Consider the following 15,619-nt stretch of genomic DNA (forward strand, 5'->3'; position numbering starts at 1 on the left):
TTAAAGTCCAATCTGACAAACTAAGCCATCATGGGTTCAGATCAAGCCTTTGCTGTAGTCACAGGCTGCCCAGGCGCGAGGTGCACTGACAGGCAGGCAGGGCGGACGGCAGCCCCCTCAGTCCCACCCTTGGCATTCCTGCGGCTCTAAGCAGCAGCAGCAGCAGTCTCAGCCCCTTCTTTAAATTGGATTTTGCGTAATTCTGTTATGCAGTGAATGTCTGCCGGGGCGCTCTGGAGAGGCCTGCTGTGTCTTGCGCTGAGCCCAGGGTGGGTAACTCAATTTGGGGCCTTTTAAATACTCTGAGTCACACTCCTTTATATTTACACAGTATGGACATGTATACTTGGGTTTCGATTTGACAGAGCTCTGTCTTAACTATCCAAAATCCGTAAAGCACTGAAAGCATTTCATTTTTTCCCCTCATGTTGAAATTTGATGATGTTTAAAACTTTTTTTCATACTAATGTCTTGCTTTTCTCCTTAATCATATCTATGACATGCCATGTACAGTGCTGCAATGGACCTCTTAAACTCTTTTATTTATTTCATTTTTTGACTTTTTTGTTCTAGTTTTGAGCTGCCTTAGTCGGGTACAGCTGAACCAGGGGATGCTTCATGTACCTTCCACAGTATTGCTTTTCAGTGGCAGTCTGGTGCGGGTTGAGAGCGAGTATACCTTACAAAAATAAACACATTAATAGATTGTTCAGTGTGTTTTCTGGTAAATAGCTTCTGTTAACCCCAACCCACCACCCTGGCTAATAAAATTTCTTTTTACCTATAAAGACCAACACTGAGAGCTTTTCTTTATTCATGTCCAGCCATTCAGGCCATTTTGAACACAAAGAGTAGACAGCTGTGTTGAGTCTAGTAGCATCAGTCTGGTGGAGGGGCGAAAAGAAAGACCTGTTTCAAAACCTAATGCAAGCTTTGGCCCGGATGAATCACAATAATGAACTATGGTCTGAAGTCAATTACTTTCTGTGGGTAACAATCAAGAAAGGGCCTCGGTCTACTCGGTTGCTGAACTGTGTGGTATGGCAACAGAATTTAAACACATACTCCTCATGAACTGCTTAACAAGTAGAACACGGCACAGTAGTATCGTGAAAATACAGATATTTCTTAAAAATGCAGTCTGCAATTCGGTCGTTGTGGCATTCAAGGTTGTTGATATTGCTCAACAGCCAATCATGTTATACCCCTTCAATCATATTATACTACTTCCAATCTTCTGAAGTCCTGTGCTGATTGGCTGGGATTGTTTATGGCTCGATCTGCACCCTTCTATGCTTCCCATTTATAGCTAGAGGACCATGATAAGCTGAATTTATCACAAAGCGTATGGGATTAGAAACATGGACTGTACCACTCGCTTTACATTTAAATGCAATTAGGAGTTTTTCGGGAGTAAAGTCAGCTGTTGGAGCTATGCTTGGAATGTCAGCCATGGTATTCCTGCCTGGCCACTGATTAACAGGTTATTGCGATGGCAGACGATCAGTGAACAGAACGTCATGGGACCCAGGGTGAGGTACAAATGAGGCAGGGGGAGGGTGACTGGGGAGGGGGTAGGGGGATGGGGTAGGGGGTATTGATGATGGTGGCAGAAAGCCACAGCAGAGTGGTCTGCTTTTACACCGAACTGGCAGGTTCATCACCAGGGTGTGAGAGTTCTTATCACATTGGTGGAGTTGCCATCCACCCAAGAGGAGGTGTCTTTTGGATAGTGTGGGGGCTAGGAATGGTGGATAGTCACAGAAGATTTGTTTCCAAAGGTCTGGGAACATGCAACCCTGGCAAATTCTAACCCTGTTTCACCTCCATCTTGGGAAAGGTTTGTCATCACACGGCTGAGCCATCGAAACATAAACAGGCTTTCTCTTGTTTCAGTTTTTTTTTTTTTTTTTCACTCTCGCTGGCCTTCGTGATGCACATTGGAGATGATAACATTGAGTTCCTATTGATTTAGTTCCTATTTTTGGACTGGGCAACCTAAGAGCAGTTATCAGGGTTATGCATTATTTAAACAGACCCAAGTCTGACTGGAGCGATGACAGAAATGGAGGCACCGTTAATAGTGTGTTATCAGTCAGTAGTACCTTTTAATACAGTATCTTTGCACAATGCTTGTCTGACTTCCATCCAGACGAATGTTGTTATCTTTAAGCCCAAGTAAAGTGCTTTGAAATGCTTGTCTTGATTATTCCTGGGTATTCAACCAATCACATTTTCCATCATCAAACCTGTACAGTCTTAATTAGAAAAATATTTGTACAAAAACAATGTAACTGTGCAAAATCGAAAAGAGAGCGCATAAAAGAAACAATGAAATGTTTGACAGACTTTTGATGTATGGCAACAGGACTCCTCTGACACGTGGCATCGACACTGATGCTCTTCCTATATTTAGTATAACTGGCAGACATCACAAAGGCCCGCCGACCTCTGTGGAAATTTATTTTTTGGATATGAGGTGTGAGATCCTGTAACGTGTGTGTTTGTGTGTGTGTGTGTGTGTCTGTGTCTGTGTTTGTGTTTGTGTTTGTGTGTTTGTGTTGTTGCATTTTGACAAAGTTTAAGTCATTGTGTTGTTATTCGGTCCTGACAGGAAGGGCTGCCATGTTAGATTCCCTGAGGATGACTGCAGACAAGTGTAACTCCTGCATCCCGCTCTGCCTCTCAGTGCGCCTTCATGACGGCACGTGGGATGAAGGTCAAAGGTATGGGATTCCTGTGGGCAAGAGAGAGAGGAGAGAGAGGAGAGAGATTGAGAGGTCTGGAACAACATGTCCACTGTAAACTGTCCCAACCCAAAAAGAGAGAAGAGACAGATTGAGAGGTCTGGAACAACATGTCCACTGTAAACTGTCCCAACCCAAAGAGAGAGAGAGGAGACAGATTGAGAGGTCTGGAACAACATGTCTACTGTAAACTGTCCCAACCCAAAGAGAGAGAGAGGAGACAGATTGAGAGGTCTGGAACAACATGTCTACTGTAAACTGTCCCAACCCAAAGAGAGAGAGAGGAGACAGATTGAGAGGTCTGGAACAACATGTCCACTGTAAACTGTCCCAACCCAAAGAGAAGGGTCAAGGGTCACTCACTCAAAGACATCCGTCTCCTTCATCCTGCGGTAGTACTTGGCCAGCTTGATGGAGAGGATGATGCTGGGGATGAGGAAGAGCATACACCAGCCCAGACTGAACCAAAAGGCATTCTAGACGGGGGGGGGGGGGGGACACCAGATAACATGGTCAAATGCCAAGGTCAGAATACATTTAGAAACTCAAACATCAGTTTCAAGTTACAAGGAAACAAATAATGACTGGCTAACTGGATTTCAGGTCAATATAACCTAACTTTACACGTAGAAATAAACATCATAGGTGGTTACTGTTGCCGTGAGATCATCTCCAAACGTATAAGCAGTTGCTATGATGGGAATAAACAGGGTGTGTGAAAAGAGGTGTTCTCACCAGCGCCTCCACTATGTGTGTGCAGACGATGGCTTCTGCCGAGTCCACAGCCAGTGCCACTGGACCGCACTGACCCAGCTGCTGTGTGATCTGTGAGGGAATACATCATGAAATAATAATAATACAGCCCTCCATGGTCTACTCAAACAAGTGGAGAAACACTGAAAATGACAGGTTGTTTTTGTATCTTGTCATAATGTACACATCTTAGCTTGTATACAAACATGTAGCTTTTATCATAAAGGGATGGCTAATTCAAGACACTGTGTCTTCTTCTTGTACACAGAATTTATACATTCAATTCAGAAATACTTTGAATGACAGTAAAGCTGACCGTTAATTTGGCCCACTCAGCAAAAGCAGTGAAGTATTTCAGTTGACAGTCCAGAAAGTCCCTGCTTTCCTGAGGGAGGAGGAGTAAAAAAGGGCAATTATATCTCACATGCTCAGACACATCAGACAGAAATTCAGGCCCTTTTCAGCCAGTCAGAGGAAAGGAAGATTGTGGACAGCTTTAGATGCTAATAGTCAGGTTTAAGTTTAAAATTGTTTTTAAAAAAAACAATGCAAATCATCAATCAGTCCTTTCAACTACAGTAGTTCCTATCCAACTTCAGTAGTTCCTATCCTACTTCAGTAGTTCCTATCCGACTCCAGTAGTTCCTATCCAAATACAGTAGTTCCTATCCGACTCCATAAGTTCCTATCCAACTCCAGTAGTTCCTATCCGACTCCATTAGTTCCTATCCAACTCCAGTAGTTCCTATCCAACTCCAGTAGTTCCTATCCAACTCACATCCTTCACGATCTGCGACGTGTTGGTGTTCAGGAAGCTCTGAGCCACTTCAGCCTTCTGCAGCACATCCCCAACCGCCACCTGGAAAAGGAATGGGAAAGTGTTCAACTGCCCACAGTCACCATTAACTCTTGGGAGTCCAAGGCCTGTTCGACTCTTTTAGGAAGTAGTCTGACACGCCTTGATATTTTTGTATATTTCACCTAACTAAAAATAAAATGCAAAAGTGCCATATATGATTATACTGTAGAAGACCTCAGACTGCTCCCCTCCCCCAGTAGCCCTGACTGCTCACAGAAACGGTGTCATGTTTATGTCGCCTGTTGATGTGGATAGTCCCAGCATTAGCTCAGAGACTGTGTCATGTTTATGTCGTCTGTTGATGTGGATAGTCCCAGCACAAGCTCAGAGACTGTGTCATGTTTATGTCGTCTGTTGATGTGGATAGTCCCAGCATTAGCTCAGAGACTGTGTCATGTTTATGTCGTCTGTTGATGTGGATAGTCCCAACATTAGCTCAGTGACTGTGTCATGTTTATGTCATCTGTTGATGTGGATAGTCCCAGCATTAGCTCAGAGACTGTGTCATGTTTATGTCGTCTGTTGATGTGGATAGTCCCAGCATTAGCTCAGAGACTGTGTCATGTTTATGTCGTCTGTTGATGTGGATAGTCCCAGCATTAGCTCAGAGACTGTGTCATGTTTATGTCGTCTGTTGATGTGGATAGTCCCAGCATTAGCTCAGAGACTGTGTCATGTTTATGTCGTCTGTTGATGTGGATAGTCCCAGCATTAGCTCAGAGACTGTGTCATGTTTATGTCGTCTGTTGATGTGGATAGTCCCAGCATTAGCTCAGAGACTGTGTCATGTTTATGTCGTCTGTTGATGTGGATAGTCCCAGCATTAGCTCAGAGACTGTGTCATGTTTATGTCGTCTGTTGATGTGGATAGTCCCAGCATTAGCAGTGGCCTTCACATGGACTACCTGATGTATTCCAGCTCCAGTCTGTGCTTCACCGTTTACTTACACTGATCTGTGGAGCGGTGGCAGTCAGACGTTCAATTGAGGATTTCACTTCCAACTGTAGAATTAATGTCACATTTTAGTCTCTAAAAATGCATGTGTGGAAAGGTAAAGCATTTTTTTTAGATCAGATTATTATTTATATTGTAAAGGTTATATAAATTATTATTTATAAGCTTAAATAAGTATTTTTGTGATAATATGCAAAGCAACGTACTAGCTGTGGTTTGATGGTCACATTGAAATCATTGCTGATGCTTCTCAGGTCTTCTGCCTCCTGACGTAGCTCTGACTTAATACCTGCATCAGGCTGCGGAGAGGAGTCAGATGAGAGGAATATTCATTCATTCATTCATTCATCCATTCATCCATTCATTCATTCATTCATTCATTCATTCATTCCTTCCTTCCGTCCGTCCGTCCGTCCGTCCGTCTGTCTTGTCCGTCTTGTCTGTCTTGTCCATCTTGTCCGTCTTGTCTGTCTTGTCCGTCTTGTCTGTCATGTCTGTCATGTCTGTCTGTCTGTCTTCCACTGAAAGTGAAAGTGAGGTGGGTTAACGGTACTTACTTGATTGTCTGCAAGCTGGTCCAACCTGCTTGCTGTCGCCGTCAGATTTCCCCCAAAAGTGGAAAATGTATTGATCTGCAAAGTAAGATTAGACACCGACAGTTACAGACAGACAGAGAAATCATGAAAGCAAAAGCGTTACTCGCACAGTAGAGTGAGAATGACATCTCATCTTAACTTCAGAGCATCACTACATCCCTTTTGCTTACAATAACATCCACATCACAATGTTGCGGAGTGAGAAATGATTCCAACACTGTTCACAGTCACATACCTGATCTATGGCACTGTTGAAGTTCACACTTTCTGCTTGGTCAGAGAAACTCTCCAACTGGTTAACAATCGCAGGGGTCAGAAGAGTGACAGTTGCTATGGAGATATCAGTGTTCTCAAAGCTCTGCTGGATCTGCTCTGTGTACTGTAAAAAAAAAAACAGGTGGAAAAACCCCATGAATCCATCTTATTGTTACCAGTCATGCCCGAACAAGAAGACTCATTACTGAAACGGGTTATTAGTATGATGCCTCCTGAGAATGCTGAGGTAGTGTACTTAAGAATCAATGAGGTGGTTAGAGCTCAACCCTGTGTTTTGCCCTCTCACCTGGGAGACATTTAGCAACTCATTAAGGTTAATGAGCTCCTCCAGGTGAAGTGTGATCCAAAGAGACTTGTTCTTGCTGCAGTCGCTGTAAATGACATCACATTCAGAGTAAATGCTTGTTCAAAATGGCCCTGGCGTTGCGTCTGCATTCTGATTAAGATAATCACCTATAGATGTCCGTGACTGTCAGCTGAGATTTCAGGCCAAGAGCTTCAGAAAGATTGAACCCTGGGATCAATCCTGGAGTATCGATGATCTGTGTTTGGACATACAGAACAAAGCTCAGTATGTAGGTATGTATATACTGACACACAAGCCATATAGCATATTAGGCCTGCACAGAGCAATGGCCAAATACTGGCCATTTCCATGAAATGCAAAATTGAGTCCAGTACTCTGTAATAACATTGAGTGGATCTTGAATTGTGCAGGGGCCATGTATGGCACGGTATAACCCACCTGGAAAAGCTCCTGACTTCTCCATGGCTTACAGATGAGGGTGTAAGTGTTCCCCCCGACCAGGAACAGGATCAAAACCAGCAGCATGAAGATCCACGAGAAGAGGAAGCTGAAACCAGCACCTCTGAAAGAGAGCAAACACAAACTGTGAGAGTCAACACAAGATGGCCGCCCTGGCAAAAATGGTTTAACCTGGTGTCAGTGCTTAGCAGATGATTCGCTTGAGAAGATGGTGTGTTCCTCTAAAGCAGGAATGCCAGGAGTCATTCGTTTTAGCCACTTAACGCAGGTCTAATGAACTTTACGGAATGATCTGGAGGCACCCACATGACTGGCGTTCCTGGATATGCAGGGTCAACATGGCCTCCTTGTTTGGTGAAGGGAGCATGACTGCATGGATTATTAACACAGTCCTTTGACCTGTAGCCTGCCAATACCATAAGGGCAATACAAATACTATAGCTTATCATAGCGCTTCATATCAGTAAGCATATATAGCAAGCACACATAACTGTCTTTTTTGTGTTATTATTTGGAGGAAGATGGGAATAAACAATAGCCTGTGCATTCATACCCATTCAGGCCCCAGTAAATACATTATTACTGCTTTAACTGTAGACGTGTGAGATCTGGTCTTTCTTGTGTAATCCACTACTCTCTCTTCACGCCAAAATAAGGGTTCGAATTAAGAGGCGATTGCACCTAGCCTTGACTGATGTTTGCTAAACTAAACCTTCAAGCTCTTGCCTCCGCTGTGATCTGTGGTGTCTAAGGGGAAGCTTCTCACGCCTCAGACACACACTCACACACACACACACACACACTCACACACTCACACACTCACACACACACACACACACACACACACACACACACACACACACACACACACACACACACATACACACACACACATTTCTCTGTGGTGTCTTAGGTAAGGCTTCTCACGTACGCCATGAAGAAGGTTCCTCCGCAGTCCGCTGTGCTTGAGCGGTGCATGGGGTCAGCCGTGGGGTTCAGGCCAGCCGGACCCATGAAGAGCCCCAGGAGATTACACACGACCACCAGCAGGATCAGACAGCACATCACCACTCCCACTATCCACCTGCACAACCAGGAACACAGGCAGGAAAAGGACATTAGATAATTGTGTTCTAAGTCACTGCTACAACACTAAATGTATAGTAACTGTAACATCAGCAGTCATCAGTAGTGTAGTTACAGCAGTACTGTACACACATACATACATATTACACACATACTGTACATACACACATACACACATACATACACATACAGTACATACACACATACAGTACACACATACATACATACACACATACATACATACATACATACATACATACACACATACACACATACATACATACATACATACATACATACACACATACACACATGCAAACATACACAGACTGTATCTTTAAGTCGTGAGTAAAGCAAATACCAGAGAAGTTGATATGATCAAAATCATATATCAGTCCTATTTATCACCTATGATAATAAACAAAAGATGTAACATTAAACAGAATGATTTGGGGAACCAACCTGTATGTCTCCACGTTCTCTGCTTCAGGACTATATTGGTCAACATAGCCACGTAAAGTGTCGATCTCCTTTGAGAGATTTTCCAGTGTATCGAGTGGAATATCATTGGTCACTTGTGAGATCTGGTCCTTGATGGTTTTCAGCTCATTCCGAACACCTGAAAATTAGGACAAATGCACAAGCCTGTTTCAGACACAGCAGTTAACACAATGCTGTGTTATTTGACAAGGACAAAGATTAACCGTTCATCCAGACTTACTTTGCACCGTGCTTCTAGTTTCATTTGTCACCTTCTCTGGTATAGCGTCAAAGAAGTCCTCGCCCTTAAGACACGAAAGAAAAGTGAGATTGGACCTCATTACTTGACGATGTGATTGCTTGAGACAGGGAATGATGAATGATGCTCAGTATCCGATCAAAGTCACATTTGGCAGTAGTTGTGTGTGTCTGTGTCTGTGTGTCTGTGTCTGTGTCTGTGTCTGTGTGCTATTTGTAGTAAACAGAGTAGCACATGCAGCAGAATGAGGGTTTTCATGTTGTTTAGATGGGGGATTTTATGGTTCCTGAGCTAATACAGATTGTGAGTGAATACAGCGCTAGTCTGTCATATAAATTAGTCTCACTACGGGAGCGGTACTCAAGGCAACTCTTTTGGGTGACAGAGGCCAACAGGACGATTGATTCTCCATGGCGATTGAATCTCAGGTCAAAGCTCCTCTCTGTATGTTAATGCAACTCACCTCTGTCGCTATGGAGCCCAGGTTGGCCTTCTGTGCCTCATCAACCGCTGTCTGAAGCTCACTCAAACCAGGGGTCTGTTGGAAGTAAAGAGGCATTATTTAATTTGGACACTCACGTAGACACATAAGGTCGAGGCGTCACACGTGACTGATGGACAGTGTGGGGAAGTAGTGAACTACATTTTGCAGTAGATTGCTAGAAGTTCAACTTCATTTATATTTGCATAGTGGTTCAAGTAGTTACATTTTTTCCACATTTTTGTATAGTTAACTTCTGAAACTACACAATTTTGGACCTTAAAAAGGAAAAGGTTTGATTTTGAATTGCTTTTCTACTGTGATTGAAGCCCCTTTGACTAGCCCAAGAAGGCATTCCCAGGCAATGAATTTGTCAGGCAGCCTCCACCACACACAAAAGCTATTACATGCTATTTTAGAAGTTACCTGGCTAACTGAGTCATCCTGCCTGGAGCAATACCCCTACCTGGACCCTAGTGTCTGGAGGGCAGGTGTCTAACTGATGGATGTTGGATACAAAACCAAAGCTGACATTCCTTGTACTTTTCCATGAATAGTGGGATATTTTATTTAATTAATTTTATGACCTATGAACAAGGGGGAACTTTGTGCAATAAAATCAAAGGAGATGCATTTTTTTTTTTGCGTTTTAATGAACTCATGAACTTTAATTTTGTCATAAAATCATGTATGTCAAACGCATGTACATTTACAAAGTAGTTTGTTTTTTTAGCTTTACTGAAGTTCAGCTTGTTCCAGTGTGAAGTTATTTTTAGTGTGCAAAGCTGGTAGCTTCCCTAACACTGACTATTAAAGGGAAATACAGCATAGCCTGAGCACCACTTTCATTTTTCCATCTTATGTAACTGTCATTATACCTCCTAACACCAGAGGGCGATATGCAGCACACAAACATGGAAACTGTTGGTCACAAAAGTAATTCTCAGCAAACAAAACTACACGCATGTATAACCTTTGATCCTTTTGAGTGGAATATGACATTGATAATAAAGTAAACATGATCTTAAAGGCTGAAGCTACACTAGGACAACACAAATGTTCTGCTCCTTGTTTGCACTGCTTTTGATTGGGGTAGAACGATTCTTTGTGATAATTTGTAAACACGGACATGAACTGTTTGTGTTTCAAGTGTGTGGCAGAGCAGCATGGTTGCCATGTAATTTAAGCCTCCATACTCTCTGAGAGCCATTGTGTGGGTATTAAGCTGGCATTCAGTATGTTCTTCAAGGCCAGTTTAGAGTCGTCAGTACAATTCCCACTAAGATCCAGTGACAGCACATAGAGATGGGTGAACCTACAGAAGTAGCGTGCATCACAGACAATAGAGCTCTCAAACCTGCCATTTCAAAAGGACAGGAGGCGGATATCACTTCTCTTTAATTGTCTACCTGAGAGATAGAGTTGTTCTGGATTTGGTTCAATTGTTTGGCTCAATTGGTTGTTCAAATGTCACTCTCACTTCCCCTTCCTCTCTTCTTCGAGAGAAGACTACACATTCACTGCAGTTCACTTCATTATGTGGCAGCAAAAACACTCTGGGGTTAAACTGATTCCTCTGACTCAGCTGTACTCCCCACTGTGTCATCTCCCACTGATGTGAGATCCGGGAGGCCTGCGCTCACCTTAAGGGTTGTCTCACAGGTGTGTGTGTGTGTGTGTGTGTGTGTGTGTGTGTGTGTGTGTGTGTGTGTGTGTGTGTGTGTGTGTGTGTGTGTGTGTGTGTGTGTGTGTGTGTGTGTGTGTGTGTGTGTGTGTGTGTGTGTGTGTGTCTGATGTGAGATCAGTGAGGCCTGCGCTCACCTTAAGGGTTGTGTCCACAGGTGTGTGTGTGTGTGTGTGTGTGTGTGTGTGTGTGTGTGTGTGTGTGTGTGTGTGTGTGTGCGTGTGTGCTTGTGTGTGTCTGATGTGAGATCAGTGAGGCCTGCGCTCACCTTAAGGGTTGTGTCCACAGACAGCTGATCCATCTCTGACTGCAGTACGCTGCAACCCAAACAGGTTGGTTTCTGAAGCGTGCTGTTGATGCGGTCCCGCACGGCGGTCAGGTTGGCCTGCAGGACATCGAGTTGTGACTGCAGCTGCACGAGACTGCCATTCAGACGGGTCAGCTCCCCGCTGGTGCGGTCCACCTCTGAAACCAAACAGCAGGTGGAGGAAACAGGTACATGAGGCGGTGTGGGGTTGATGAGCTCATTCATGAAAGATTTAAAGGTGGAGGAGAATGTAGCTAAGGGGCAGTGTGGGAACCCCGGTAACAGATGGTAGCCCCCTCCCCACTCCCCCCTCCCCCTTCCACGGACCTGAGGGTGGGGGGCAAATGGCTTCAGGGGTGAAAGATGAGCCCCCCCACCCCCTACCCCCTTCTGCCTTTCTCTCATTCTCTTTCTTTCTCCTGCTCTACCTCTATGTTATTCTTCTCAGGACTCTCTCATATATGCTATCTCACTTCCTCACCCAGTCACAGTCGTCACAGCCGTCACAGACACACTTGCTCTCTATCACTAACTCACACACACATCCGATCCGATTCTTTCTGCCTCTATCTCAAACACACACATGCATACAGACTCAGACACAAACAATCTCTCCATCACCTCCATGCGCGAACACAAATGAGCGTGCGTGTGAGCACACGCATACACACACACACATATACATTCTCTCCCTTTGTCTGTCCCTTTCTGTCCCTCTCTCATACACACAAATACAGGAAAACACACACACATACACATATCCTCTGTCTCACTCATACAGACACACACACACCTTTGATTCGCTCTCTTTCTCTCTTGCACACACAGATCACCACCACCAACAACTACATCAATCTAAACACACACTAATGAGGAGTTGTCGTTCTTGCAGCTCCAAGCAGGCAGCTGTGAGGACGGAGGCCCTACCAGTGGTTTCTCTCTCAGGCAGGGGCCTGTTCACACATGGCTGAGTAAGAACACAGCATGAACAGGACCCCGGGCAAGAACTAGAACTAGCCCTTCTGTGTGTAGTCCTCAAGACCTAATCCTCAGTCCTCACACCCCAGCTTACCACAAGCTGGAGCATTTTACAGTAACACAAATATTTATTATACCTGAGAGTTTGTGTATAAATGTGTGTATGTGTATATGTTATGCATGTATATGTGGTGTGTGTGTGTGTGTGTGTGTGTGTGTGTGTGTGTGTGTGTGTGTGTGTGTGTGTGTGTGTGTGTGTGTGTGTGTGTGTGTGTGTCTGTGTGTCACTCAGTAAGAAGGGTACCTTGGTCCAAGCTCTTGACAGAATCCAGCGCAGGCTTTAGGGGCCCTCCCACACCCTTCTGAATCTCAGCGCCGAGTAAGGGGCCGATGTCTGGAGGAACAGGGAGCCAGAGCAGGGGGATTACAGGGGGCAAGAAGGCACAGTGGGTCCCAGAGCAAAGGGGATTACAGGGGCAAGAAGGCACAGTGGGTCCCAGCACAATACAACTGGCTGTCAAACAGGTGCTTTCATGTGATGGAGATGGACACGGAAAGAAAGAAAGTGAAAAAAATGATAAGAGGCTTATTCCCCCTCTGTGAGTCTGGCTGCCACACTCACCGTTTAAGTTGTTGCTAACGGTATCCACAGTCAGGGAGCTCTCATTCACCACAGACGTTATTTGCTGAGGAAAGTAAGTAGAGACACATTGAGCTTGGTTGGGGCGGGGGGAGGGGGAGACAAGTTAATGTTCACCACAGTAAATGCATTAGGCCTGTCTCCCAGGGCGAAGGCAAACATTAGCTGTGTAGCACAATCTAATGTTGTTGACTTTTGGTTGGAGCGAGTCCTTGGTCAACAATGTGTGTAAGGGGAACAGAGACGTCTCTTTCTCTCTATTCTGTTACCCTTGTACACACTCACACTTTTTGCCATTCATCGTTTTTATGTAACGTATTACATCACATCTTTGATGTTCTGTCTTTCCACCGACTGACTGAGAGGCATGGGAATGCGAGGGGCACGGTCAGGCCTCCTGTGTCTCAGGTTTTACCTCTGGTACTAAAGACAGGTAGGTGTGGAGGTTGGGTTTTACCTCTGGTACTGAAGACAGGTAGGTGTGGAGGTTGGGTTTTACCTCTGGTACTGCAGACAGGTAGGTGTTGAGGTTGTCCAGAGTGGTCTTGAGTCTCTGGGGGATCTCCTCCATGCTCTTCTTAGTCGACTCATTACTGGCAAACATGCAGATGTTGCCTGCCCTGTGTCCCCCCAACACAAACACACACACACCCAAACACACACACACACACACACACACACACACAGAGAAAGGCAGTGGAGTGATTGTCTATTTCACAACTCAAGGGGGTAAGGGAAGAGATAACAATAGAAAGAGCTTAAGAGTTCTCTAGGTGCAGAAACCTAAAGAATGTGGCAGCAAAGGACAAGCTCATGGCGCCTTGGGCAATAACCCCTTATCACTGTTTACTATAGGCTGCAGTCAAAATGGACGCCAGTAACAGATGTCCACACTGTGCTCCGAATCCATTGTCCTTTTGCCTCGCTGTTCACCTCCACATCCGCAAAATCTGAGTCCATTTACATCCGACCACATGAAGGGCACGTTTTGTGATGCGAAGTGTGCAGACGTGAGTGAGTCGAGGCTGATTAATCATTACTTGCTATACTGATAACAAACAAAGCTTTCTGAGAATGAGCTGAGATTTGCATCCTGCTGTTTAGCGGCTCTACTCTACTCTGGCTGCCTTTCATGGTGTGTTGAGAAATGTGATCGTGCTCCTTAATGCTCGTGTTGTTGTTGTTTGTCCTGATATGATCTCTCCGCTCTATCAAACTTGGCTGTTCATCTCAGCCTCCGCCTGTTTCCCCGTGGCTAGTCTCTGTGGGGAATGACTTCATGATTTTGGCATTTGAAATTTTATTTTGACATTTACAGATAAATCAACGGGTGATCCCCGCAACAGACATGAGCAGAGGAAGCTAATCTGAGCACCAGACGTATACAACCTAAGGTCACCTTTCAACTATGTTGTGTCGACGAGCCTGATGTCCTAATTAGGAGACTAAAACTGAAAGAGTCTGAGCAGTCCTCTCCATTAACTTATGTTCCTCTTGTATACCTGAACAGTGAACATTTGACCAGCTATACTTGAGGCAAACTTGTACACCTCTGAACACTTGTATGAGTTGTAAGAACAACTTAAATAAAGAAGTAGATAGATGGATAAATAACTAAATAAGTAAATAAATCTCAAATGTGTATCCGTACGCATCGTCCTTTCAGTAAGGTGAGTGTGATGATAAGTTTGGCCCAGTATGTGTATCCGTAAGCATGGTCTTTACAGTAAGGTGAGAGTGGTGATGAGTGTGTATCCATAAGCATGGTCCTTACAGTAATATGAGTGTGGTGATGAGTGTATCCTTAAGCATGGTCTTTACAGTAAGGTGAGAGTGGTGATGAGTGTGTATCCATAAGCATGGTCCTTGCAGTAATATGAGTGTGGTGATGTGTGTATCCGTAAGCATGGTCCTTACAGTAATATGAGTGTGGTGATGTGTGTATCCATAAGCATGGTCCTTACAGTAATATGAGTGTGGCCCAGTATGTGTATCCGTAAGCATGGTCCTTACAGTAATATGAGTGTGGTGATGTGTGTATCCATACGCATGGTCCTTACAGTAATATGAGTGTGACGATGAGTGTTTCCTTAAGCATGGTCCTTACAGTAATATGAGTGTGGTGATGTGTGTATCCATACGCATGGTCCTTACAGTAATATGAGTGTGACGATGAGTGTTTCCTTAAGCATGGTCCTTACAGTAATATGAGTGTGGTGATGTGTGTATCCTTAAGCATGGTCCTTACATTAATATGAGTGTGGTGATGTGTGCATCCATAAGCATGGTCCTTACAGTAATATGAGTGTGGTGATGAGTGTATCCTTAAGCATGGTCCTTACAGTAATATGAGTGTGGTGATGTGTGTATCCATAAGCATGGTCCTTACAGTAATATGAGTGTGACGATGAGTGTTTCCTTAAGCATGGTCCTTACAGTAATATGAGTGTGGTGATGTGTGCATCCATAAGCATGGTCCTTACAGTAATATGAGTGTGGTGATGAGTGTATCCTTAAGCATGGTCCTTACAGTAATATGAGTGTGGTGATGTGTGTATCCTTAAACATGGTCCTTACCGTAATATGAGTGTGGTGATGTGTGTATTCGTAAGCATGGCCCTTACAGTAATATGAGCGGTGATGAGTGTATCCTTAAGCATGGTCCTTACAGTAATATGAGTGTGGTGATGAGTGTATCCTTAAGCATGGTCCTTACAGTAATATGAGTGGTGATGAGTGTATCCTTAAGCAT

At 44.2% G+C, this 15,619-nt stretch overlaps 1 protein-coding gene across 1 annotated transcript in view; it reads right to left on the minus strand.

The window, feature by feature from the left end:
- Positions 1-2,685: 2,685 nt before the first annotated feature.
- prom2 (prominin 2) overlaps positions 2,686-15,619 on the minus strand; it is a gene marked incomplete at both ends in the record, with an annotated part of 16,287 nt that continues 3,353 nt past the window's right edge. Inside the window, 20 exons of the mRNA XM_080848373.1 lie at positions 2,686-2,737; positions 3,111-3,223; positions 3,483-3,572; positions 3,817-3,885; positions 4,279-4,359; positions 5,308-5,361; positions 5,521-5,613; positions 5,872-5,946; positions 6,146-6,289; positions 6,473-6,557; positions 6,640-6,728; positions 6,932-7,055; positions 7,884-8,036; positions 8,501-8,657; positions 8,760-8,823; positions 9,241-9,315; positions 11,211-11,407; positions 12,532-12,621; positions 12,850-12,913; positions 13,367-13,487. Of these exons, the coding sequence (XP_080704499.1) occupies positions 2,686-2,737; positions 3,111-3,223; positions 3,483-3,572; positions 3,817-3,885; positions 4,279-4,359; positions 5,308-5,361; positions 5,521-5,613; positions 5,872-5,946; positions 6,146-6,289; positions 6,473-6,557; positions 6,640-6,728; positions 6,932-7,055; positions 7,884-8,036; positions 8,501-8,657; positions 8,760-8,823; positions 9,241-9,315; positions 11,211-11,407; positions 12,532-12,621; positions 12,850-12,913; positions 13,367-13,487 (1,990 nt within the window). The remainder of the gene's footprint in view (positions 2,738-3,110; positions 3,224-3,482; positions 3,573-3,816; positions 3,886-4,278; positions 4,360-5,307; positions 5,362-5,520; positions 5,614-5,871; positions 5,947-6,145; positions 6,290-6,472; positions 6,558-6,639; positions 6,729-6,931; positions 7,056-7,883; positions 8,037-8,500; positions 8,658-8,759; positions 8,824-9,240; positions 9,316-11,210; positions 11,408-12,531; positions 12,622-12,849; positions 12,914-13,366; positions 13,488-15,619) is intronic.

This window comes from Sprattus sprattus (genome assembly GCF_963457725.1).
Source record: "Sprattus sprattus genome assembly, chromosome: 12".
Taxonomy (NCBI): Eukaryota; Metazoa; Chordata; class Actinopteri; order Clupeiformes; family Clupeidae; genus Sprattus; species Sprattus sprattus.